Below are 24,431 nucleotides of genomic sequence, written 5' to 3' on the forward strand. Positions count from 1 at the left end.
CTGGTTCCTTCATTGAGACCTTCACTATACTTTTATCTTCCACAGCTCTTCAACAGCCTCTACTCTTCACTTCTACCCTTCTTTCTACTCACTCTTCAGCATCTTCGTGTACTATCTCTATCTCTTACTCTTGTATACACACAAGTGACAAGACACACTCAACCAGTCCCTCGACACTTCAAACATCGAGGTCCACCTCGATCTCAACCTACTTATACCACATATCATCCATATCAAAGACTACCAACCAGTACCAATGGCTTCCAATATGACTGAGACGTGTGGCATCTGCCAGGAAAACGCCATTGACGCCCCCCCACCGCTCTCGTCACTCTTCCTTGTGCCGGCCACCATGCTTTTCATCCGGATTGCATCAAGCAGTGGCTGGGGTACGCACCCAAGCAGGACTGTCCCTTCTGCCGTGCTCCCCTCACCCACAGCTGCGGCCACACCCTCGCCGCCGAGCACATCCAGCCCGGCAACGTCATCGACAGCACCGTCATTGCCGGTCCTTGTAAGCCAAACTGTGGAGGGCCGGTTCTGTCCCGATCTGACCAAAATTTCATGACCAATTACGCACCCAGTACCACGCGGCTCCTGATAAGCATCGCCCGCCGCGAGGCTCGGGAGGCAGCGGAACGTAGGCGTGATCTTGAACGCCAAGAGTTCGAGGAGCGTCGGCATCAGGCCCAGCTGGAGCAATTCCAGCACATGTTCCAGGATTACGTTCAGCGCCAGGAACAAGTTCTTCGGCGTGAGCTGCGCGAGATGCAGGAGCTCAGGGACCAGCTCGAGGACGATGATCTGCATGACCTCAGGCTCGACCGCGACCAAAACGAGCAGCGGGAGCTCAGCGATACATTCGACACCAATGACCATCAGGGCCAGCAAGGCCAGGCCCATGAGCCTGTTCCCCGTCAGTTGGCCAACCGCCCAGTTCGAGAGTACATTCCGGAGTTGATGAATGCCCTTTCCGGGGAAGTCCGCGACATGCTGCTGCTGTCCTCTGTCCGAGAACTGGTCCGCCCTCAAGCACAAGGTCGACAAACACGGCCACAGCAACAAGAACCACCTCAGGAGCAGCAGGAAGAGAGTCTCCTCCTGAAAGCCTTCGGCCCAAACGTCATGGAACTTCCAACCATCTTTGCCGACAGTAATGAGTCTGCCAATGGTGATGAACAATCTCGTCAATGATTTCTGGGAGACAGGGGCCGAGAGAAGGAACGCGGAAAAGCATGTTAAAAGAAACAAGAGCAAAAGAAAACGACGGCTTGGTCACCAAACATCTCTCACCTCGTATTACTCAAAGGAGGGAAGTTGGGTGAGCAAGAGGCAGTTGGCTCTGTGCCAACCTTGGAAAGAATAGGGAGGGGACGCTGCAAGGACATGCATTTGGAACCAGGATGCACGGGTTGGGATTCAGGGACTGCTAGGGCTTTGGTGATTTCAGGCAACTGGGGGACATTGGGAAAGGCGTTTGGCTTTACTGGATTGATTTGGCACGCAGCTGGCAAAAATATGGAAGAGATCTTTACGAGTTCAATTTACACCACCAAGTCCGGAAGACGCTTGGTTGTATCAAGGGAGAACAGAACCCAAATTCAGGGGGCGTGTACTCTATCAAGGCAGTCATGTCTTGTTACATAAAGTATACACAGAGCCAAAAAGCAAGTTCACATATATATGCATGTTTCTCCTAATAAAATGACCGTGTTCCTATCTCTTAGAAGAGTTGAAGCAATCCTAGTAACGACGCGACGGTGACGGCAAGGCCCTCCGCGGCTCCAAAGTCCAGTCGGCTCCCTCCGCTCTTCTTCGCGGCCGTAGCTTGGTCCGCCACCTCATCGTACGACGGGAGTTTCGAGTCCGAAGCTGCCTCTCCGCCTCCGTCCCCGCCCGTCCCGACCCATTCGATCTGTCCATCGTACACAGCCTTGCCGAGCGCATCGTTGCCGTTCTGGATGAGCTTGTACCCGCAGGCCTTGACCGGGGTGCCGCTCTTGACCCCGCCGCTGCCGCCGTCGCCGCAGTCGTTCAGGACGCCCTCGAAGCAGGCCATGGCGGGCCGGAAGGTCCAGTAGCCGGACGCGCCGTGGCCGGGCTTCCGGCCGGCGTCCTGGTTGGTGATGTTCATGACGATGGTCTCGTTGAAGTCGATCCAGCGGGCGTCGATGCCGCCGCCAGCGCCGCGGCCGAGGAGCTCGAAGACGGCCTGGGACGCGTCCGGGCCGTCCGTCGTCACGTTGAGGGTCGAGTGGAAGACGATGCCGTGGGGGCCCTGGGCCGGGGTGCAGGTGGCCCGGCACTGCAGGTGGTCGGAGGTCCTGGTCTGTTTTCCGTATTGCACGTGCCCGTTGGTCGAGTTGTCTGTCCGCTCGAAGCTCTGGCAGTCTCGCTGCTGGAGGACGGAGCCGGCCATGGCCAGGGGGCAGAGCGGTGGCCGCGAGGAGGGAGAAATGCATGGTGGGTATATATATATATATGTTCGTCTATCTCGAGGTGAGATGAGAGAAGTGGGAAGGACTTTGGTAGTAGGTAGGTAGACAGTCAAAGCCGAGTTGGGAGGAGGACCTGGGGGGGGTATCTTGAAGGCTTTTCTACCAAACACACACAGAGCAATAAGAACACAGAAAGGTTCGAATGGGTGCCTACGGATCTTAAAGGGTACATATATATCGTCTGACATTGATGTCATGCCCTGTTGGCGCAGCATGGCTGTTGGGCGTCTCGGCAGTCATCTGGGCCATATGCAGGGGAGGCAGGTAGACCGGGAGGCTATTGATTATTGTCCATCTTTGCAAAGTGACTTATCTTGACCGGGTTTCTTCACGGTGCCGTCGTCCTATGAGATTGCTATTTTGAATGAGTAATGTTGCTGGACACAGCAGTGGTTCGTCCACTTGCTATACGCTCCGTGTAAGTCGGGGTCCAAGCCGAAGCGAAGGCGTGTGAAGTTTGCGCGCTTGGTTGTTTTTCAGCGGTCAACTCAAGTGGAATCTCCAAAAGCTCCATACTGCGAGCAAGTATGGTCGCTGCCACCACGGCCCCATCGTACTCGGCACTCGGAAGGATTCATTCACCTTGCGTGCGTTCGGAGGAACTGTGTCTGGAGGATCACCAAAACATCCCGCCCGTTGGGAGAGACTCGAGATCCTCCAAGAGGCGACATAGGCTATGGCATTGCCAAGCAGAGACAGCCGTGGCAATCTTGTGCCCAATTGGACCGCTGGAGAAGCCCACCAAACGCCGCTCGGCCAATGCAGTCAAGGCGCCCTACATCTGGCCTATTTAGGTACTTTAGGTACTTACTTTAGGTACTGAACAGCTGGACCTCCCTCAGCTCAGCTCACAGGGTAAGGGGCCACCTGGACGAGAACGGGCCAGCCAGCCATCAGTCAATCGATAAGGTATTGCCGTGTCCATCTCCATCCCCATCCCCATCTCCTGCAAGCAAGCAAGCACCTAGGCAATTGACGAAGCCAGATCAGCCCTACCTACATACTGTTGCCAACCTCAAGTCACTCATTTGATCCAGTAATTCCATTCCTCCCGTCTATTCTCCCCGTGAAATCAATCTATTCCAAGCCCGTCCTTTCCTCTTACTCGTCCCCCACAATCGACACCATGGCCCCCGTTAAGACCGCCTCAGGGGACAGATATTCCGTTATCTTGCCGACCTTCAACGAGCGCAAGAACTTGCCCATTGTCGCATGGTTGCTGAACCGCACCTTCACCGACAAGTGTGTTGTCCACCCCCTACCCATGCCCTTGCATCCGTTCCCTTTTTAGTGCCTCGCTTACGAGTATGCGCCCTTGGAATAGCAACCTGGACTGGGAGCTCATAATCGTCGACGATGGCTCCCCTGACGGCACCCAAGAGGTCGCCCTCCAGCTCGTCAAGGCCTACAGCCCCCACGTCGTCCTCAAGACGCGCTCCGGAAAGCTGGGCCTCGGCACCGCCTACGTTCACGGCCTGCAGTTCGCCACCGGCAACTATGTCATCATCATGGACGCCGACTTCAGCCACCACCCCAAGTTCATCCCCCAGATGATCGCCAAGCAGAAGACCGCCAACTACGACATTGTTACGGGCACCCGTTACGCTGGCAACGGCGGCGTCTACGGCTGGGACCTCAAGCGCAAGTTCGTCAGCCGCGGCGCCAACCTCTTCGCCGACACCGTCCTGCGGCCCGGCGTGAGCGACCTCACCGGCAGCTTCCGCCTCTACAAGAAGGCCGTCCTGCAAAGGTCATTGAGAAGACCGAGAGCAAGGGCTACACGTTCCAGATGGAAATGATGGTGCGCGCCAAGGCCATGGGCTGCACCGTCGGCGAGGTCCCCATCAGCTTCGTCGACCGCGTCTACGGAGAGAGCAAGCTGGGCGGTGACGAGATCGTCGAGTACGCGAAGGGCGTGCTCAGCTTGTGGCTCAAGGTCTAAGTTCAAGGGGTGACGGAAACGACTGGAAAAGGAAACGGGACCGCTGTAAGAGATGAGATACGAAGTTGGCCCTGCTTAAAATCCTGAAACGCACGACGGGGAGGTAAACGGACGCATGGCGTTGGCAAGGCTGGCTTTTCTTGATAAAAACTACTACTACTACTACTACTACTACTACTAATAATACAGGTTGAAGCCACAGTTGTGTTCGTTGTAGCCCATTTTTCTGACGTAAACCGGCGTGCTCTGTCCGTTACCCTACCTGGCTGGCATCAACTAGAAACATGTCTACCTACATATTCCGGCCACCGCCCACCATGAGCGTTTGCCCTGACACGTAGCTGAACATGGGCGAGCACATGGCCAGCATGGCGCTAGCTGCCTCGGTGGCCGTTCCCGGTCTCCGCAGCGGGATGTCCGTGTACAGTGCTGGTCCGGCCGCCTTCTTCTGTGCCTCGGGGATGCCAATGGCGATCTTCTCGCCCCCGGGCCCCGTGACGAACGCGCCCATCTCCTTGGCCTGCGTCAGGCGCGTGGCGATGTGTCCGAAGGCGATGGTGTTGGCCCGCACGCCGAACGCGGGACCCCACTCTTTGGCGATGGTCTTGGTGAGCCCCGTGACGCCGGCCTTGGCGAGGGCGTAGTTGGCCTGGCCGGCGTTGCCGTGGACGCCGGACGAGCTCGAGACGTTGAGGATGGCGCGCGGCTCGCCGTCGCGGACGCGGAAGTAGGGGCTCGCCTCGCGGACGAGCTTGAAGGGGGCGGTGCAGTGCAGGGCCATGATGGCGTCCCACTGCTTGTCCGTCATCTTGTGGATGACGCCGTCCCACGTGTAGCCGGCGTTGTTGACGATGATGTGGATCTTGCCGTTGCCGCCGAAGTCGGCGGCGGACTTAACCAGCGTCTTGAGGTAGGCGTCGTCGAGCATGTCGCCGGGCACGGCGATGGCCTGGCCGCCGGCGCTCGCGATGGAGTCGGCTACGGCTTTGGCTTTGGCTATAGCGCGGGCAAGGGGGTGGCTGTTAGCGGACCAGCAAGACAGAGGGAGAAGAGGACAGAGCGCGCCGCTTGGAAAATCGTGAAGGATAGTAAACGCACCGCTGTCAATATCCGAAACTACCACCTTGGCGCCTTCATTGGCGAACAGCCTGGCGGCTTCGGCTCCAATGCCTTGCCCGGAGCCTGTGATGATGGCTACCTGACCGGCCAGCATGCCCTTTGGCCAGTTTAGGTGGCTGGCTATTTGCGATATGCGGTCGGTCATTTTGATTGTCACGATTGACAGGACTTGGCCGAGTAAACTGTATTAGATACGAAATAGGTTCAATGACTATATAATGCCGTTCCCCTGCAGTATCCGACAGTCGATGCCGTTATATTCAATCGAGCTGTTGGGGGGGTGCCAATGGCCATCATGTTGACGCGGGGGAGTTACCCCGGATCTGCGCCCGCCGCGAGGACGATGCCGAGGTACGCAAGGCATGTATGCAGCATCAACAACAAACACCCTTGCCCTCCTCGTAAGCCGGACGGGTCTGGCCCCGCCAGCTGCTATACATAGAATCCTGAACTATTTCATCATGTACCTCTATGCATGGTGGGTAAGGCCTTGATACGATGTTGGAGCACTCGGGAAATATGAGATTGATTCGTGTGGACTACGGCCCGTCTCTGCCTACGCCTATACGTGTTTTGCTGCGTCTGCAAGAGCCAATTCCAGTCACGTCGTTCGTTCGTTCGTTACCCTGCTCATACTTGCGGCAGACCATATTGCAGCTTTCGATACAGCTGCCCAGCCCTCCCAGTACTATGCAACAGATTATCGAAGGTGGGCTCAGTAGCTCCTACAGCAGCTTTGGAGATGCACCTTTCGGTGATTAGATTAAAGCTTGGGTATCGATCGATGTACCTATTACACTATGGACTTTCCCACTCAGCTACCCCACCACCACCACCATTTGACTGGCCCGCCGCCGGGGTTCCAACATCGGCCATCACTGACACTACCAACAACACCATATTCTTGTCTTTTGCTTGAAATGACATAGCAATGCGCGGACGCGGTGGCCCAAGGGGGCAAAGGGGCGGCAGAGGTGGTGGCCGAGCTCCGTCTGGTCCATGGAGCCGCCTGAAGCCCGTCGAGCTCGACCCTCTCGAGGCTATAGGATTGCCCTCCAAGGGCGACAACCGATTGCTCGACTTCAAGACCCAAGAACGCTATTACACAAAGATTGTCGAACGCTACATGTCCTTCTGCTCCGACGCCGGCGAGCGCCAGGAACTTCTACGTCGCTTCTCCTCGCTCCGGTTGGCCGACGCCCCCCCACGTTACGCCCAAGCCGCCGCCGCCGCCTCCTACTTCTTCCATCCTCGGCGGCCCTGCTAGACCCGTCCCGCGGCACGCAACGAGCGCCCCCGCTGTTCCTGTGATTGCACCTCTGCCCACCTCCGCCGACACGCAGGGTCTCTCGGACGTGCTGGCGGCGCTCAGGAAACTGCGCGAGGGCATCGTGGCGTCGAAGCGGGCCGACGACTTCGCTGTCCAGGCCTACCTGTTCTGCATCCGGCTGTCGGTCCTGGTCAAGCACCCGGAGTCGTACCACCCGGCCATCCTGCACCTACTGCGCCGCATCCAGCCGCTGCACCCCATGACGAGCGTCGAGACGAGCGAGGTCGTCGGCTACCTGATCCTCGACACGGCCTGCCGCCGCAACGACCTGGCCGAGGCCTACTCGCTGCGCACCCGCTACCGGCTGCGCGACCCCAAGATCGACAGCGTGCTCGACGCGCTGGCCCACGACAACTACGTGCTCTACAAGCGGCTGCGGCGGAGCGTCGACGGGCACAAGGCCAAGCTGCTCGAGTTCGGCGAGGGGCCCATGCGGCAGCACACGCTCAAGTGCTTCGGGCGCGGCTACCTCGGCGTGGAATTGGACTTCTTGGAGGAGTGTGCGGACTCGACGTGGATGGATCTCGTTACGAATGATGGCGTGGGCTGGGAACTAGACGGGAGCAAGGTGGTCATTCGCAAAACCAAGGCCAGGTAGATGAGACTGACTGGCTCCTCGGCGTGGCGTCGGTATAGATACCCCCCCTCATGGATGGTGCATACGGGTGCTTTCATTATACGAACTTCATATCACACGTATTTTTTCCATCTTTGCAGTGCTGCTACGGATGCTATAAACCACATCCTCCGGGTTGATTAGGAGCGTGTACGTGTGGTGTACAGTGGAAATGCTATGCGTCTTCCCTTCAGCTTCTCTCTTTTGACTTCGAACAAAGATTACTCAAAGATGGCTTTATACCCCTTGTCGCGAGACGACGACACCAATGATACAAAGAAGACGCCCGAAGATATACCTAGCGCTGAAACCATATGGATACAGCTGGGGGCCCCCAGCAAACAAGACTTACCAAAACACACACACACAATCAAAGAGCAAACATGTGCCTTCACTTTGAAGTCCAATTGGCCTGCGGCTGCCCAACGCACCGGAATAGGACCTTACCGTGCGACGATGCCGAAGCAGGCAGGACCTGTCCGCGTCCCAAAGCACAGCGCCAGACCATCCCGTACTGGTGTCCCAACGACGTGTGCGAGCACCTGGCGAAGAAGCGGCTGATGCGGCAGTTGCATAACAGGCAAGAAGAGGCTGCGGAGAGGGAGCTGCAGAGGCAACAACAGGCGGGTCGTGCTTGAGGGAGAAGAGGGAAGGAACTGCTGTTTGGCCAGGCCACCTGAACGGGATAGGTATCGGATAATGGCAATGGCCAGGAACGGTACAGCTGCCAAGGGGATATACACTGGCCTCGTGTATACATATAGCTGCAAAGCAGTACTTCACCTGTTTTCTTGTTCATCCAATATACATAGGTATAATCCAAAAGCTTGTATGGAGCCGAATCGACCAAACTACGGTTTTACAAATGCCAAATTATTAAAAAAGTCTTACCATTTCCATCCTCGCCTCTCATTGATTATATGCATTGAATATCATTTGAATGCTTCGTCATAACCGGTTGCCTAGTGAAGCGGGATGCCATACAGTTGGGTGGGTGGTATACATCGAACACCGAGGTATTGCCGTTTCAATGATATAAACTCCAGCCTGTACTTTTTTTTTTTTTTTTTTTTTTTGGATCTCTAGAATCAACTTCCAATGGTATAATCGAAGATACCCAAGTAAAACAACCGGACATCCCGTCCATGGTCCAGTAGATGTCGAGATTTCCACATCTACCTACCAGCTATTCCAGTGCCAAATAAACGTTGAATAAACGGTGCTTCAGATGTCTCGAGTGGTACTCGGAAAAGCTGGACATTGAATAACCACTTACCTAATTGTTGAAATCCCAAGTATTTTGCTGCACCAACAGGCAACCAGGCAGGTGTGTGCTTGATTGTCAGATTGGCACTTGCAAGGTTCAGTGTATTAAGACATCTTCCTTGGATACTTGATTTCAAGACAGGAGGAAGCTACGGACAAGCCATTTTAAATCCAGCCACATCGGTCAGCTTGGATCAGGACCAGAGCTCCTTCCATCCAACCTTTCACATCCCTCGTTCGTCACCATACATTTTTCTACCATGGCAGAAAACCTCAGCACAGCTACCCTGGTGCCTGAGCTCCCGCCCCAGCCCGAGCTGGCCCGCGACCGCACCGGCGACGACAGTTCGCCCGAGCCGCCGGCTGAAGTCCCGGCGCCCCTGCGCAAGCTCAAGAAGGAGGAGAGCGCGGCGCGCGTGCTCATCTGGCGCGCCGAGGTCGACGCGTCGACGGTGACGTGCGCGTGCTCCCTGATGACGCGCCGCCAGCCGGTGACGGCCTGGTGCCCCGAGTGCGCGGCGCCGTTCGAAGGCCTCGCGTACACCCGCTTTAAGGACGGCGACGAGGGCCTGACGCGGCTGCCGAGCGGCCGCCCCTCCATCGCCAACGTCTGGCCCGTCCACGGCCTGCGCGACCGCGACACGACGCACTGGTACCGGCTCGGACCGCGCGGCACAGCCCCCCTCTTCCCCACCAACGAGTTCAAGATCCTCGGCCACAAGCTCGCGGCCAAGACGAGGCTGGACCGCCTCTTCCGCAGCAGCAAGCAGCCCGGGCCCGAGCCGTACGTGCCCCCGGAATACGGCGACCTGCCCGGCTCCGTGGCCGAGCTGGAGCCCGAATACGACCCGCCTGAGCACCCGGACCGGCTGATCGGGCCCGACGTACCGTACGACAGCCCTGCCCTCGAGGCGCGCATGCGGCGGCAGCCTTCGGCGAAGCTGGGCGTGGTCAATACGGAGATGTACCGCTCCCTATGGCAACGCCCGAGCTCCTACTACCAGGATCGCCCGTCAGTCTCCTCCCTGCTCGATGCGTGGAGCAGCAGTGGTGGTGACGAGGAAGGTGGTGACCGTGGCAAGCCGAAGCTAACGCTAGACGCTACCACAGAAAGACTGCACCGCGCGCAAATGCTCCTCTACAGGCAATCTGGAAAGCCAGCAACCAGGCCACCGCCCATCATTCGTGCATCTCCCGCCCCGAGTCCAAGAAACATCCCGAAACCTTAAGAGAAAGAGGGCTGCGTATCCGTGAAAGAGTGGCAACAGCGGCCGTCGTGGGTCTCTCCAGCTTACACCATTCGATCCAATCGACCTGGCACCGCTTCAACTTCTAGGAGAAGCACGAGGCCAACGAAATCACGAAAGACCCGCCTGTACCGCTAGAAACCCCGGGTACACCGGCTGGACACGAGCCAGTGGTGCCAAGGGATGAACCGACTACCTCGATGGCTGGCCCAGTTATGCCAGTAGGTGAAACGGGCAACCCGGGTACTCCAGTGGCGCTATCAAGAAGAGACAAAGGAAAACAGCCGGAGCAGACATTTGGTCACCTGTAGGATGTCAGTGGGAGGAGCGGAACATGGCATGACAGGAACATGACGAAAGGAGCATCATGACTATAAGCGAGGTTGTCATTACGGGGGCAACGTGTCTGAAATGTGCCCGATCAATGCTTTAACAAGCCAGCGTTAGACAAAATCTTTAATCTGTCATTCAGAACTGAACTTCAGTTCGCGCAAGTGGTATTGACTTTGCGATCTACCTAGCATTTATATGTGCCGGTGTGGTAACCTTTCCCATCATCTCGTAGTGAAAATCCATGTTTCGTAAGACAACGCCAGAACCGATGCCAGTTTTTTGCTCTCCTATCGCTCGCTCCCGTACATAACCACGTTTAGTGACCAGCACGACGAGACTCAGCGATGACACGCGTGAGCTCGTCAACCTTCGCCTTAGCACGGCCGAAAGTACCGAGCTGATGCAAACGTTAGTATTTGTGTAGTCGATATCCGTGCATGGGGGCAGTTGACGTACTCTCTTCTTGGCGAGCTTACGGGCGCGCTTGTCACGGGAGTTGCGGAGCAACTCAATAACGCGGCGCTCGTAAGGGGCGAGACCGGCGACCTCCTTGACGACGTCCTTCATGAAGATGTTAGCAGGCTAGTTTTGCGGTGTCGAGATCCCCCGAGATTCGGCCCTTCTGTCTCGCGCTGTTTCGGAGCAACGGCTGAATAGTTCGAACATCGGAGAGGAATCCATCGATTGGACATGTGGGAAAAGTATAACGTACCCGGACGAAAGAGGTGCGCTTGCTCAGGTGACCCTTGGTGCGGGAGACTCTGGGCTTGGCGACACGAGCGGTGGTCTACATTCAACAGGAAATCTCCAAGTCAGCCAACGTCCATCGTCTGCGGTGTGCTTCGTATATCAACAACAACAAGAACGAATCATTGTGTGTCAAAGCAGCAGCAGAGATCCTCCACGAGGTGAGACGATGCGAGAAGACCTCTTGTCAACAAGAGATCTGCCGACTTTGCCTGCCCATTCCCGCAAGATTATTCCCTGCCGCTGAAGTGGCTGGACGGATGTTTGGTTCTTGTTGTGTCTCTTCTTGCTGCCTTCGATCTTCCCTCCTTCGTCGCCCAAGACGAAAAGAGGGAAAGTCGAAGGTGTGCGTGGTGGTGATGGTGGTGGTTCATCCTACCTTGTGGCCCTTGTTGGCGCCAACGGTCAAACCGGTGCGAGCGGGAGCTTCCTTGGCCATCTTGATGGATTGATGGGCGTTGATGCTGTGGTGTTTGGGGGGTTAGTAGTCGTCGGTTTGAGGAGGAAGTTCGCAAAAAGTTCAGACCAGGCCGCTCGGCAAATTTTCAGTGGGCACTTTTGCTCTTTTCCGACTGAATTATTTCAATTGTGTGGAGTGGAGAGGAGGTGCGCTGGTGGCTGGTGGCTCGTTAGCCCGGCTGTGTGGCTGATGGGATATGGTCAGTGCACGCGATATGTGGCACAGGCCTTCTGACATGCAAGCCGCCTCTAGGTTAGCGGCCCGGTGAATTGGATATGGATTGCTCATCGGGAATGGAAGCAGCAGTCGATTCCCACCGCGAAGTTACCTAGGCCCTGATCCGTCGAGCCGTACGTGGATGGCTTGGCCGATGTGTTACTCCCATTTCAACCAGGAGGATCCAATACCGCTTCATAACTGCATATGATATCAACCCTGAGGCAGTTCCCTGGAACTCAACCGACATGGTTCCAGTATTCTGTTTGCGCTATCCGCGTTTTCTTCGTGATCAATCTGGCGAGTCGTGAATTCGCAACCTAAGAAAAGTCTAGTCGCCGTTGGTCGTTCCGAACGGAACCGCCGTTGTGTTTGTATAACAGACTCCTAGTTTGCTTACGAGTGCCACTTTCTTGGAAGTTGTATGTGGTTCGCCATAGACTACTGCGATTACTGTACATCATGGACCCAGCACGGCTGAACTCGGGCGTTCCACAGACGCGCAGGTTGTTCTGCAAGAGTAGCTCCGGTCAAACCGAATTTCTCAGGACTTCTCAGGAGGCCGCACGCAGCCGAACACGAAGCTTTCGTGCTGGACAACCTGTCAGTTTGTGCTTGTGTGAACAAACGAACTGGCGCAAACTGCGCGTGTCGCGGCCCACCGTACGAGGAAGAGATGCTCCTCGTCCGCAGCCCGGGTTTCCCCTTGTAGTTCCTGCAGCAACTGCGCCCATTGCCCAGCTGCAAGGTCAAGCATCTGGGAGGCGGAGGTTGAAACGAACACAGCTGCTTCTACCCCTGGATTATCGTGGAATTCAAGGCACATATGTATGTATGTATGCATTAAAGACTTCAAATTACACACCAAGGCCCTGGATGGACGGGAACCTCGGTGAGTTCCCCGTTGCACATAGAGCACAGCAGCGCATGATTGCTACACGTATGTGCCGCTCAGCCCAAAGGCGTTCGCCGAAAGGGAAACACGAAACACGTTGCTATTGGTGTGCTGGACGCGGCGGTCGATATATACAGTGAGATGCCTCCCATTCCGGGGTGTCGCACGGTATCTAGCCAGCTAGGGCTGCCGATCGGTGTGGATGATGGCTCGCTAAAAGCGTCGACGATCTGTTTATGTGGATGCCCCTTACTCCTTCGAGCCAATCCATATGCAGATTGCATCACAGATCGGCAGCTGTACACCACCGCATTCTCGCTCGAGTTGGGATGTCTTGGCAGGGGCAGCACAAACGCCTACTCCAGATGCCGATGTTCGCCAGGCACCGCCATCACCGTAACCTAGAAAGTGGAATCGTGGATACGTGAAAAGCATGTTAGAGGCACAGCTGCTAGCTATCACAGGATGACAAACTGGGCGCCGAGGGCTATTATATAGCAGACCTTGGGCCCCTGCCGCATCTGAGATGTTGATGGATGTTGATCTCCATTCCCTTCGAATCTACATTCTCACATTGTCATAGTCACCCACCTTAATCTGTACTCCCCAACCACTCCCATCGCTTTGACTTGGCGTCATCACATATAATCTCTAAACCATATCTCTGGACTGAAGTGTCAACCCACCAGCGCCTCTAAACCCCCACGGCTTCACCCTCTACTACAGTCTGCAATATGCTCTTCTCAGTCGCTTTCGTCGGGCTGATGGCCAGCACGGTGGCCTCGACGCCGCTGAAGTACGAGATCCCCGCCAGCATGAAAGTGTCCGCCGATTGCAACATGCCGTCTGAGTACACGGTCAGCGACTTCTCGGCCTACACAGACCGTTCCAACCAGACCACGGTCTCGTTCGCCTATGTCGACCCGGCCACGGGCATCAACACGCATTGCGAGCGCAACCCGTCCTCGAAGCCCCACAACACGAACCCCAGCCTGGCCTCCCGCTATGCCTGCGACGATGCCAACGTCGAGTTCATTTACCAGACCACGGGCGTGGCGGGTCTGACCGTGATTGAGGCTGCGTGTCCCGAAAGGTGAGTTTATTGTCCCATCTATGCACTGGCCATTTTCCCCCAAGGCTGGGAGAGTGCGTTGTCAAAAGTCGGCGAAAAGTGAAACATGAGGACTAATCTGTATGTATCTTCGCGCAATTCAGCGGTGCGTCTGCGTTCGAGGCCTCGAGCCTTGTACCTTTCAACCAGACATGCGGGTCCACGCCGATGGGACGAAACTGTACCTCGAACCCATCAGATATTACGGATGAGTTCACCAGCCTGCAGCCGCGACCCGCTGGAGCATTTGTCCAGGGTTGAGCTCGCGAGGTTAAACGAAGAGCATGCGTGGATGTCGGGAATTCCAAGGTCAGACGAAGTGGACGAACATTTTGGCCTTCTAAGGGAGCCATGGCTGCCTACGGATTCCGTTCTTCGGATGTATTCAGCGGGGGCATTTTGTACGAAGTTTAACGGAGACTCATGACTGCTGTGTGTAATGATTAGCTGCAGACGATAATTTGATAATCGACGATTTGAACGACATCTCTGATTCATCTCTTCGGAGGGGTGTGGGTGAATGAATGCGTTGGATATCGCCAAATGGGTGCCGCGGCTACCAAAGATGAGTTGACCCGGCATACGAGCCATCTTCATGACTCATCAAGTCATCCTCGGCCCTACTAGCAATGCAATGCCATGGGCAATTAGTAGATGTTTGTAAGTGAAGCATACAAGTCTTGGTGGTGTTGATAGGCCAAGAGCCCAAGACAGCCCATTCCTGTTGACAACCAAACACCCCAGTGGCCCAGTCGACCTCCCCCAGTACCCCGCATTATGCCAAGTGACGCCACAAGTTGATGTTCAGGTGGTCCGGCTAATCAGAACAAGCCTGGGAATGGACTGACCAGTGCCAGTGCCAGGCTGGGTTGGTCCAATTATGCCTATTCTCAGCCTTTAGGTTGACCGTGAATGCATCACACGACAACGGCTCGAGCAGTGTCCCAGCGCAGCGTGATACCTGCCGCCTCCTCTCCCATGGCCATTGTTTCGCAATGCGTCACTCTATCTAATCCGACTATGCTTCCTTCACTGGCCCTCCCCATTATAGGTACTCGCCCTCTCTAGTTAAAATCCCGATATCGACATCACACCTAAGATTGGACCTCGCTGTACGCAATGCTCCCGAATCTTTTGAAATTGTTCACGTTTTCGCATGTCCTAGCGGCCGCGTTGGGATCGCCGCAAGCCGCGAACGAAGAGAAGCCCCTACGAGTCGCCGAATCCGACAGCCCAGCAGGCGGCATCTCGGTCCGCCTCTTCGCCCACCTAGAGCGCCTGTCAAGACTGGTCGACATCGCATACTGCGTTGGCACGACTGGACTCACTCGCCCTTTCGAATGCGTGTCACGATGCAAGGACTTTCCCACACTTCAGTTGGTGGAAACATGGAATACGGGGGTTTTGATGAGCGACAGCTGTGGCTACGTTGCCGTCGATCATGGCGCGCATCTACACCCCAGATCCGTGGCGGATGCGAATGCGCGTTACCAGCGTGGCGCCATCATTGTCGCATTCCGCGGCACTTACAGCATCACGAATACCGTTGTCGACCTGAGTACGGTCCCGCAGGAGTACGTCCCTTATCCGTCGCCGGACGATGGAGGAGACACGCCACCCGAGGAACCAGAACACAGATGCGATAATTGCACTGTGCACATGGGCTTTCTAGCCTCCTGGAAGGTTGCCAGGGACAGTGTGCTACCTGCCCTCAAACCATTGGTAGCTCGGTATCCCGACTACTCTATTCATCTCATTGGACACAGTCTCGGGGGTGCCGTAGCTGCGCTGGCTGCTTTGGAGATGAAAGTCATCCTAGGTTGGGACAAAACTGTCGTGACGACCTTCGGGGAGCCAAGAGTGGGTAATGCCGGTTTCGTTAAGTATTTGGACGGCGTCTTCGACCTGAAAACTCCCAACACGGACGCCGAGCACTATAATTATCGGCGGCTGACTCATGTGGATGACCCTGTGCCCCTGCTTCCCCTCTCGGAATGGGGTTTTAGGTCGCATGCTGGAGAGATCTTCATATCCAAGTCAGAGTTGAGTCCGGCGCCCGAAGACATGTCCCCTTGCGTCGGCGATTCCGACCCAAGTTGTATTGCTGGCTCGGAAGGCGAGCCACCGAGTGTGGAAGCCGGGGACTCGGACCATGACTCCTGGACGATGGAGCGCAGATCTTGGGGCTTCCCGTCGCGGCTCAAGCTCTGGCAGCTGTTATTTGCGCATCGCGACTACTTCTGGCGCTTGGGTCTATGTGTCCCGGGAGGAGATCCGATAGATTGGGGCCGAGACAGGTATCCGGATATCCGCGATGGCGGCAATAGCAACGAGTTGTAAGGGGCCGGGGGTGAGTGAAAAAAAAAGAAAGAAAGAAAGAGAGAGAGAAAGAGCGTAAGATTCTACGAGCATGGCATAGTGACCTCCTATTCGATTATCGTGCACTATCGTATCGAAAGCGCGTGGCGGTGAAACCGAAGTCGTGAAAATATGGAGATTGGTTCAGCGTAGCATTCAGTACGTCGACAGTATGTAATTCAATTAACCTATCAATGGAACAAGCTTGAAGCCAAGCTCACGCAGCTTGCCAGTCGATGCCTAAGCTGTGAAGATGTAAGGTCCGGATTAAATTCCGGGCACCCTGTTCCGAGCCGACAGCACATTCGCATTAGCTGACTAGCTCAGACTTACCTGATGATGCATGATGAACGCAACGTAGTAGTAGCCCAGTTTTCCCCCTTTGACTTTCTGCTCTTTGGCACGTCTTGTCCTCCCGTCTTGACCAGTTTGCTCAAGAGTGAAGAAAAAAAAAGACGACTCGAAGACGATGATGACGATGCGTGCCGCCCCGGTGTTGTGGTGCTGTTCTCATGATGTACCTACCAACTTCTGGCCTTCTCGCGACTCTCTCCTTTCTGGGTGTCCCGGTCAGGAAGGAGCGAGCGAGAGCGCGCTGACGCTGACGGTGGAGGAGGAGAAGGCCGAGGACCCTGAGGCTGGACTCTGGACGTTTGAAGTGGGCTTTCACTTTCGGGACTAATGAGCAGCTAGCCTCCTTAGGGCGAGAGGGTGCCCACACGCGGCGAAAGGAAAAGGAAAAGGGAGGGCAGGAGAGGGGTAAATTAGAGACAGGAAGAGCAGAGAAAAACAGGGTCCTGCTTCTGGATTATGGAATGGAAGGATAATCAGAAGAAAAGGGAAGCCCCGTTTCCCATCCCATTCAAATATAGCACGGGCGTTCGTTCGGGCGTGTATGCGTATGTGTGTCTGTACTGTACACGGTACAGCTCGCCTCGACCTACCAGGCTGCAATTTGGGTCCTGCGAGTCCGGACCACGCACGATTCATTGCACATTCCACGTAACCGCTGCTGGCCAAAAGGTTTCATGCCTGCTTTAATGCTTCCTCCTTCTTTGCTCCTCCGGCCCAAAAGTCTACTCTTGATACGGTAATGGGTAATGGGTGCCCCCTAATCCCGTGGCTTGTGTGTTCGGGGCAAGTGTCCCAAAACCGGTTTTTCTCGTGCTTGTGTTTGTTTTTGCCCATCAACGGTCGGTAGGCTGAGAGAGTACCACGCGTACGTTCGCATACTACGAAAAGGTAAAGTTACTTGTCGGGTTGTACAGACTCATTTGAAGGGGTACATTTTTGATGCATCTAGTCGGTGACTGAGACTCGGCTAATTGCAAGTCAACTCTAGCAAATCCCATCTGACCCTTGGCCTTATCTCATTGTCGCCGTGATGATCCCTAATGCTTGTTTGTTTGTAGTAAGTATATTGATGACTTTGATGCTTACTTTCTTTCCTTCCTTCCTTCCTTCCTTCCTTCCCGCCTCATGCGGATGATGAGCCAGGCCGATGAATGAACTCGGGGCATTCGACACTATTCGAGGTACGGAAACAAGGCATTGTGCTTTTTATCACCTGTCGTTTGAAGTTGGCTCCGTCACTCACTCTTGCTATCCCTTTTCCACTATACCAGACGATGGAGTCAATCCTGGAACGGTCCCGGATACCCGCGACACGGCGACCAGCAAGCAGGGCTGACCTGACTACCTCCATGTGGTCAAAAGATCACCACCGCCTAGACTGATACCCGGCCTATGAGCAACCCCACCACCAAGACAATAGAGGCATACATGTATATACCCAAAGTAAATCATTGATATATCCCGAGACTGTTCGAGTCTCTGTCGGCCAAGTCATTGATGGCAATGCGTCGCTACGTTTTTGGCACACTGGTGTTCTTCAACTTCATGATGACTCATTAGACACACATCCCTACCGAGGCAATCCAAGTTGAAGGGTTGCCCACTTTGTGTAGAGGGTTAGAAGCCTTCTAGATAGTCGGATTGCATTATATCAATCAGCCCGCTACCGTGGCTCCAAGAGGAGACGCATGTGAGAATGTGCTGACCTAACAGCATTGTGATGCGCCTTTTGAGTAATTACCTACATGTACCTTAGGTTCACGGGCGAATGCTGAGCACATGTGGAAGTGAGGCAGTGGGATTAAGAGATGCGAACGACTACTGAGTGCGTGCCGTAGATAGCGAGTGGCCACGCTTATCGCCACCTGCTTCATTGGATCCTGGTCTCTGGCTTTCACTGCTCCAAGTCGCGACGGGAACAAATGGCAGACGAGAGATACGTGTATGCACGCCCGTTAGATAACAGCCACGACGCCGACCTACCACATGCCATGTACTACCTATGGCAATGCACGGTTTGCGATCCGATGGCGACAGGAGTCTGATCTGATTGATAGAAGCTTAATGTCGACTGTCATTATTGTTCACCATTGGCACAAACGGACAGCCGACGCCTGAGCAGAGCAGCCCGCAGCCTGACTGGGCCCAACCCGTCGAGTTGTCGGCAATATACATACGGCCACTAGGGGCGACTGCGGCGATTGGTGTTAGGTGCTACCATTTCGCCCAGGCCGGCAGGCAGGCAGGCGTCGAGGCCGCATTGAAAATGCAGGCCACGCTGGAGAGAAACCCGTGGAAATTGAAACAAAGCGGTGCAATGCATCTATTGCGGGCAGTGGGGCGCAAGTGCGGTGGACCCCAATCCAATGGACGTGGACGTTTTGGACTTCAACTCGTCGAAATTGGGAAGGCCAGAGGCAGGCCTGAGCCAATGGAAGGGGGGGAAGCGGATGGAATACATCAATACTTTATTACATACAGTACGGCACAGTCACTGTACAGTTGGTAACAGCGCAAGGCAAGCAAAATGTCCATGCACTCACTCACTCTGCCTGCTCATCACGGGAAATAAAATAAAATAAGGTAGGGCAGGGAAACCAGGAGGATGGATGGATGGATGGGACCGCCAGTGCCGTACAGTGCTATTGGGTGCATTAGGTGTCGTCTCCGTCTCGCTGGTTGGCTGGATTGATGGATGGATGTAGGTATCAGCCAATCCAGCGGCCAGCAGCCAGCAGCCAGCAGAGGACACCTAAAGGGCCAGCGAGCGAGACTGGTGACTGGTGACTGGAGGCAATACAATACCTCCTCCTAAGGCAAAGGCAAGAGGGGCTCTCTTTATTTGCTAGCCCGGGAATTGGGGCCTTGATGCCTCGCCCCGTCCAGTGTGCAGTGGCCAGTGCCCATGCCCAGTGTGTCCAGTGCCCATCCAGTGCCAGGCCCGTCCGAATCCAATCCAATCCCATCCAGCCCAGCCCAGCCCAGCCCGCGCTTCATCTGCCTCCTCTGCCTCCTCCGTCCCTTTCCCAGTTCAGTCTGGTCCCCCAAAAAAGCCCAAGCAAGTCCTTTCCCCTACCCCCCCAGTCCCAACCCACCCACTCCCAATCTCAAACTCGTGTGATTGATTTGGACATCGATTGTCACAACATCAAGTAAATAATACTCTTTCTACCTCTTCCCCTCCCAAACTCTCAACAAACCACTCCCCCCTTCGGCGATAAAACAACTTTTATTCCACAACTACACCCTCATACAACCAACCACCACATCCAAAATGGCTACCGAGGTATGTTCACTCTGATTTCCATGCCTCCCCTTCCCTAAAAATCCTGCAACGCTCTCGGCGAGACGACCCCGACTCCTGCTGCCTGCCTGAGCCGCTCCTCCTGCTCCTCCGTCCCCTTTCCCTGCCTGCCCTGCTCTGCCTGATATCGCCAGACGTATCGCCAACGTCTCGCCCTCGCCCTCGCCCTCGCCCTCGCCCTCGGGCACCGGCACCGGCACCGGCACTGGCACCGGCACTGCCTGGCTCTTTGCGAACAGAGGCATTGCGCACCCATCGGCAACTCTTCTCCTGTCTTTGTTTTCCATATCGTATCCCAAGATCTATGCTGACCATGCTCTCCTGTTATAGCGTGAAAGGTTTGAACCTCCTATTCCCGCCCCTACGGCTTGGGCCCCGTAACCTGAAGCAATAACTGACCCGTGTGACCCGAACTACAGCAAGACCTTCCTGGCTCGCCTCTGCGAGCAGGCCGAGCGTTACGATGAGATGGTCACCTACATGAAGGAGGTCGCCAAGCTGGGTGGCGAGCTCACCGTTGACGAGCGCAACCTGCTCTCGGTCGCCTACAAGAACGTCGTCGGTACGCGCCGTGCCTCGTGGCGCATCATCTCCTCCATCGAGCAGAAGGAGGAGTCCAAGGGCTCCGACAAGCACGTCGGCACCATCAAGGAGTACCGCTCCAAGATCGAGCTCGAGTTGGAGAAGGTCTGCCAGGATGTCCTTGACGTCCTTGACGAGAGCCTGATCCCCAACGCTGCTACCGGCGAGTCCAAGGTCTTCTACCACAAGATGTGAGCTTCCATTGCCCCAATGATAACACATTATTGTACACGCTCTGACCATGGCATTTTGTTTTGCCTCGTACAGGAAGGGTGACTACCACCGTTACCTGGCTGAGTTCGCCTCGGGCGAGAAGCGCAAGGGTGCTGCCACCGCTGCCCACGAGGCCTACAAGGTAATTCACATCCACCCATCACATTCAGATTGCCGTTTGTTCATATATGCTAACCTATTCGCTTCAGAGCGCCACCGATGTCGCCCAGACTGAGCTGACGCCCACTCACCCCATTCGCCTCGGTCTTGCCCTCAACTTCTCTGTCTTCTACTACGAGATCTTGAACTCCCCTGACCGTGCTTGCCACCTCGCCAAGCAGGCCTTTGATGACGCCATCGCCGAGCTGGACTCTCTGTCCGAGGAGTCCTACCGCGACAGCACTCTTATCATGCAGCTGCTCCGTGATAACCTGACTCTCTGGACTTCGTCCGACAACGCTGAGGGTGAGGCTGCCGCTACCACCGATGCCGCCCCCAAGGAGGAGAAGCCCGCCGAGGAGGAGGCCAAGAAGGAGGAGGCCCCGGCTGCTGAGGCTGCCGCCGCTCCCGAGTCCTAAACGACACCGCTCATGTCTACTCGACTCGACTGGTTCCGAGCTATGTGATACCCTCCTAATCTCGGCCTGGATCCGGTAAAGATAGCGATGACGTTGGTTGTGGCATCCGCCAGAGGCTTTGGTGCGGGGAGTTGGTTTTGGTATTTATCACAACGCAGGGCAGGAAAATGCAGGCCATGGTTCTTATTTCCCCCTTGACCGCACGTGGTAGAAGAGACTGCGCGCGCAGTAGTTCGTACGTCTTGTCTACAGTTGGCATCACCATTAGTTTCATCACTGGCTGTGTGTTCTTCCGAACCCTCCCCCTTCCCCTGGTCTGGTTGTCAATGATGAAAGAAGAGTTTCGCCGAAAATGAGTCGCGGTGTCTCTCGAAAGGACTATTGATGGTCAATATGGACTCCGGGTTTTCCTATATCCTGCAGTGTTTTTTCTTCTCCTTTGAATTTCTGTGTCTTGTTCCCCCTTCCAGAGATATCGCGAATCGCGTTTGCCCCCCAACCACTTACTGGGTTCGTCCCCCAACGCAAGTATCCGGGATCCGCGCAAACTGTACGCCGTAAAACCCCGAGTCTTCTCGAGGGTTTCTGACGACCTGACAGGTGAACCCTGGGCACAGCTGGGTAGTGTTCGACGGCTATGGCGATAGGCTGGTGTATACCACACCTGTCTTCACTGTCGGCTCGCTATTGCAGAAAACCTGTCAGGGCTGGCTATGGTCAGATTTTCCAGTGCAGACAAAATCTCATAAAGCAAAAAATCTTCCAGCAAAACCTCCTTGGTACATTGCCTCCTGCCAGGCTTCGGTGACAGATGCGTGACAGATCCCTGGCCCGTAAAATACCCTTGAAATGATTGCCTTTGCGGACGTAAGTCTCTTTTTCGTTGCCCTTAAGCTACCTTTCGGTCAGAGTCCTCCCGCCCACATACGTCTCGGGGCTGTTTTGTCTACAATGGTGCGTCACTACTGGCCAATCTCACACACAAATTGTGAAGGGCTGAGTAAGGTATGCTTTATTCATATGGTCGGTCTATTGACACGCTTCTTGGTAACATCGATTGCGCTATTTGACCCAGGAATGTAAACTACCTACAGATCGGTTATAGGCCTATAACCATCGCTTATGCCCTGTCATTCATAAACATCATGATGCATATCTTATCCTATCCATACGCTAAAGTGACCACTATTTATTTTTTAACCCATTTCGGCCCCTCGAATGCAGACATTATTGTATCCTAGACACGTTGGAGCATCATCAGAAGGAGCTGATCCTATTTCTTACCGGGCAGCTTCAGCCACTTAGGCATCCCCTTCTTAGAGCCACCGTCGCCCTTTGGCTTGCCGTCCGCATTGCCCTTGCTCGGACCCGGTGCCGGCTCCGCCTCTTCTTCGCCTTGCGGAATCTCGGGTATCTCCACCTCTCTTGCCCGGCGCGAGGTGTCGGCCTCGAGGAAGGGCTGCTTACGCGTCTCCGGCGAGACCGAGTCGTCCCAGAGCAGATTGACCACGGTACTACCCGCAAGGCTGTAGCCTGCAATCAGCTTGGTGCCGTCGTCCCGGATGGGGACCTTGGCGCCGGCTGGAACGAGCTTGAACTTGGCGCCCTGGACGGCCATGACTCCGCGGACGGCATTGTATAAGAACTCGCCGGTGTTGTCGGGGTGTATGGCCCAAGTAGCCTGCGTGTTGTCCGGGAAGCGGACACGTACCTTCACCTCCTTAACCGCGGCTAGTTTAGTCTGCCTCTCGGCCTCCTCTTCGGCAAGCTCCTGGTCCGACAGCAAGCGCTTGTTCTGGCCTGCGATCTTCAGTCGTTGTTGGTGAAGCTGTGCATGCACGATGCCGGGCGTATATATATCATCCGACTCCGTGGTGTGGGCTGCGTGAGGGGTAGAGGACGAAGGGGCCGCGAAGACGGAAACGGGCTGCAGCGGATCACTGGGTGTTGCTTCAACGTCCATTTGGTCTGGGCCTTCCTGGTTTGAGTCTATGCTGTCGCCTTGCAAGGTGTCTTGGGCATCTGCTACGGAGCTGGAAACGTGGTCTTGCAGAGGCTCTGCAGCAGGTGCACCGGCTGCAGAGTCAGACGCTTCCGCATGCTCCTCTTTCACTGGTTCCTCGGCGGCCTCTTTGGTGGCTTGCTCCTCCTCTTGGAAATATTGGGATATGTCAGCCGTGGCATCCGCGAATGTCTTATCGGTCTTCTGGAACGACAGACGTATCAAGACATTGCCAGAGTTGTATCCCAGCTGGGCCAGCGTCTTCTGGAAGTCGACAAAGGTCGAGAATGACCTCTGCTCGATCTGCAGCACGGGTGTCTCGTAATATAGCTGCCCGCCCCCCTGCGTGCCGCCATTGCTTATTTGCGGTTCGCCTCGACCAGTGATGTTGACGCCCTTCCCCTTCAGGATGTGGCTTTCAAAATGGCGTAGGACCTTCCATATCGTGACGTCGCTCGACAGCTTCTCGGTCACCCTCCTTGTGCCGGCGAGTTGTGCTTCCCTTTGGGGCAGGTCGAGTGCTATGTTGATGGCGGACGGGGTCTTGGAGCGGACGACGAGCTCGAGCTTCGCGCCGGGGATCAGGCCGGCGCTGCGGTAGGTGTTGGACAAGTCAAGCTGCTTCTGCTTGTGCTTCAGGAGGTACTTGTCGGCGGGGAGGCCAAACTTGGTGCAGGCTTGCTCGAGGACTTCGGTCAGGTAGGTGCCCGGGTTGACCTTGATGGTAGCCTGGCGCAGGTCGGTCGAAATGACCTTCACATTGGTTGCCATATTGGATGAAAGTCTTCCTTGCGCAGGGGTCTTCTACAGCACCCAAAGGGAGGTGTAGTATGTAGGTATGTAGTGTATTTAAGGCGGGTGGCCAGCCAGGCACGGGAGGAAAGCCTCTCTAGCTAGGTTGCTTGGTCATGGGATATCGGTTCGTTCGAGTACGCAGCTGGCGGGTGTGAGCCGGCCGAGGGTGGGGGGTTCGACAAGGCAGAGCGAGCTGTACAAGATGCTACTCTTGGGATACAGGACGTGTATGGCCCTTCCTGGAAAACGATATCGAGCCCGGAGACAAGAGAAGTCGAGGGAATGGTTTAGAAGTCAAGCGGTAGTTTCGTAAGCTCCAGCTGTTGCATCAATGCCGTCTGGGCTGGATCAATCAATCTGATAGCGGCGGTGGTGCTTTACGTAGTTGCGCTGGTATTGCAGGTAGGTACTGTACTGTAGGTAGGTAGGCACCTACTTGCATCGGAGGGGCAAACGCGCTAACCC

The 24,431-nt window shown here is 55.5% G+C and overlaps 12 protein-coding genes across 12 annotated transcripts; 7 read left to right on the forward strand and 5 right to left on the reverse strand.

Annotated features, from left to right (window-relative positions):
* Positions 1-240: 240 nt before the first annotated feature.
* On the reverse strand, positions 241-1,388 carry PG986_007876 (uncharacterized protein; the record flags this gene model as incomplete). Its single annotated transcript, XM_066844098.1, has 2 exons — positions 241-1,162; positions 1,294-1,388. The coding sequence occupies 2 exons, from the start codon at positions 1,386-1,388 to the stop codon at positions 241-243; spliced, it is 1,017 nt and encodes a 338-aa protein (XP_066700210.1).
* Positions 1,389-1,723: 335 nt separating this feature from the next.
* Positions 1,724-2,419, reverse strand: PG986_007877 (uncharacterized protein; the record flags this gene model as incomplete). The annotated part of the gene is made up of 1 exon (XM_066844099.1): positions 1,724-2,419. The coding sequence occupies one exon, from the start codon at positions 2,417-2,419 to the stop codon at positions 1,724-1,726; it is 696 nt and encodes a 231-aa protein (XP_066700211.1).
* A 1,205-nt stretch (positions 2,420-3,624) lies between these two features.
* On the forward strand, positions 3,625-4,440 carry PG986_007878 (dolichol-phosphate mannosyltransferase; the record flags this gene model as incomplete). Its single annotated transcript, XM_066844100.1, is given in 3 exon segments — positions 3,625-3,740; positions 3,823-4,237; positions 4,249-4,440. The coding sequence occupies 3 exon segments, from the start codon at positions 3,625-3,627 to the stop codon at positions 4,438-4,440; spliced, it is 723 nt and encodes a 240-aa protein (XP_066700212.1).
* A 292-nt stretch (positions 4,441-4,732) lies between these two features.
* Positions 4,733-5,704, reverse strand: PG986_007879 (3-oxoacyl- reductase; the record flags this gene model as incomplete). The annotated part of the gene is made up of 1 exon (XM_066844101.1): positions 4,733-5,704. One exon carries the CDS (start codon positions 5,702-5,704, stop codon positions 4,733-4,735), a length of 972 nt encoding a protein of 323 aa, XP_066700213.1.
* Positions 5,705-6,490: 786 nt separating this feature from the next.
* PG986_007880 (uncharacterized protein) lies at positions 6,491-7,487 on the forward strand (the record flags this gene model as incomplete). The annotated part of the gene is made up of 2 exons (XM_066844102.1): positions 6,491-6,747; positions 6,851-7,487. The coding sequence occupies 2 exons, from the start codon at positions 6,491-6,493 to the stop codon at positions 7,485-7,487; spliced, it is 894 nt and encodes a 297-aa protein (XP_066700214.1).
* A 401-nt stretch (positions 7,488-7,888) lies between these two features.
* On the forward strand, positions 7,889-8,143 carry PG986_007881 (uncharacterized protein; the record flags this gene model as incomplete). Its single annotated transcript, XM_066844103.1, has 1 exon — positions 7,889-8,143. The coding sequence occupies one exon, from the start codon at positions 7,889-7,891 to the stop codon at positions 8,141-8,143; it is 255 nt and encodes an 84-aa protein (XP_066700215.1).
* An 888-nt stretch (positions 8,144-9,031) lies between these two features.
* PG986_007882 (uncharacterized protein) lies at positions 9,032-10,000 on the forward strand (the record flags this gene model as incomplete). The annotated part of the gene is made up of 1 exon (XM_066844104.1): positions 9,032-10,000. One exon carries the CDS (start codon positions 9,032-9,034, stop codon positions 9,998-10,000), a length of 969 nt encoding a protein of 322 aa, XP_066700216.1.
* A 667-nt stretch (positions 10,001-10,667) lies between these two features.
* PG986_007883 (60S ribosomal protein eL36) lies at positions 10,668-11,537 on the reverse strand (the record flags this gene model as incomplete). The annotated part of the gene is made up of 4 exons (XM_066844105.1): positions 10,668-10,748; positions 10,808-10,912; positions 11,064-11,138; positions 11,478-11,537. 4 exons carry the CDS (start codon positions 11,535-11,537, stop codon positions 10,668-10,670), a joined length of 321 nt encoding a protein of 106 aa, XP_066700217.1.
* A 1,866-nt stretch (positions 11,538-13,403) lies between these two features.
* On the forward strand, positions 13,404-14,041 carry PG986_007884 (uncharacterized protein; the record flags this gene model as incomplete). The annotated part of the gene is made up of 2 exons (XM_066844106.1): positions 13,404-13,762; positions 13,885-14,041. The coding sequence occupies 2 exons, from the start codon at positions 13,404-13,406 to the stop codon at positions 14,039-14,041; spliced, it is 516 nt and encodes a 171-aa protein (XP_066700218.1).
* An 858-nt stretch (positions 14,042-14,899) lies between these two features.
* PG986_007885 (lipase A) lies at positions 14,900-16,120 on the forward strand (the record flags this gene model as incomplete). The annotated part of the gene is made up of 1 exon (XM_066844107.1): positions 14,900-16,120. The coding sequence occupies one exon, from the start codon at positions 14,900-14,902 to the stop codon at positions 16,118-16,120; it is 1,221 nt and encodes a 406-aa protein (XP_066700219.1).
* A 3,646-nt stretch (positions 16,121-19,766) lies between these two features.
* Positions 19,767-21,169, forward strand: PG986_007886 (14-3-3 protein; the record flags this gene model as incomplete). Its single annotated transcript, XM_066844108.1, has 5 exons — positions 19,767-19,778; positions 20,127-20,134; positions 20,216-20,569; positions 20,646-20,733; positions 20,801-21,169. The coding sequence occupies 5 exons, from the start codon at positions 19,767-19,769 to the stop codon at positions 21,167-21,169; spliced, it is 831 nt and encodes a 276-aa protein (XP_066700220.1).
* Positions 21,170-22,442: 1,273 nt separating this feature from the next.
* PG986_007887 (ubx domain-containing protein) lies at positions 22,443-23,942 on the reverse strand (the record flags this gene model as incomplete). The annotated part of the gene is made up of 1 exon (XM_066844109.1): positions 22,443-23,942. The coding sequence occupies one exon, from the start codon at positions 23,940-23,942 to the stop codon at positions 22,443-22,445; it is 1,500 nt and encodes a 499-aa protein (XP_066700221.1).
* Positions 23,943-24,431: the final 489 nt, after the last annotated feature.

The sequence above is a fragment of the Apiospora aurea genome (genome assembly GCF_038362705.1).
Source record: "Apiospora aurea strain CBS 24483 chromosome Unknown utg000005l_segment0_segment0, whole genome shotgun sequence".
Taxonomy (NCBI): Eukaryota; Fungi; Ascomycota; class Sordariomycetes; order Amphisphaeriales; family Apiosporaceae; genus Apiospora; species Apiospora aurea.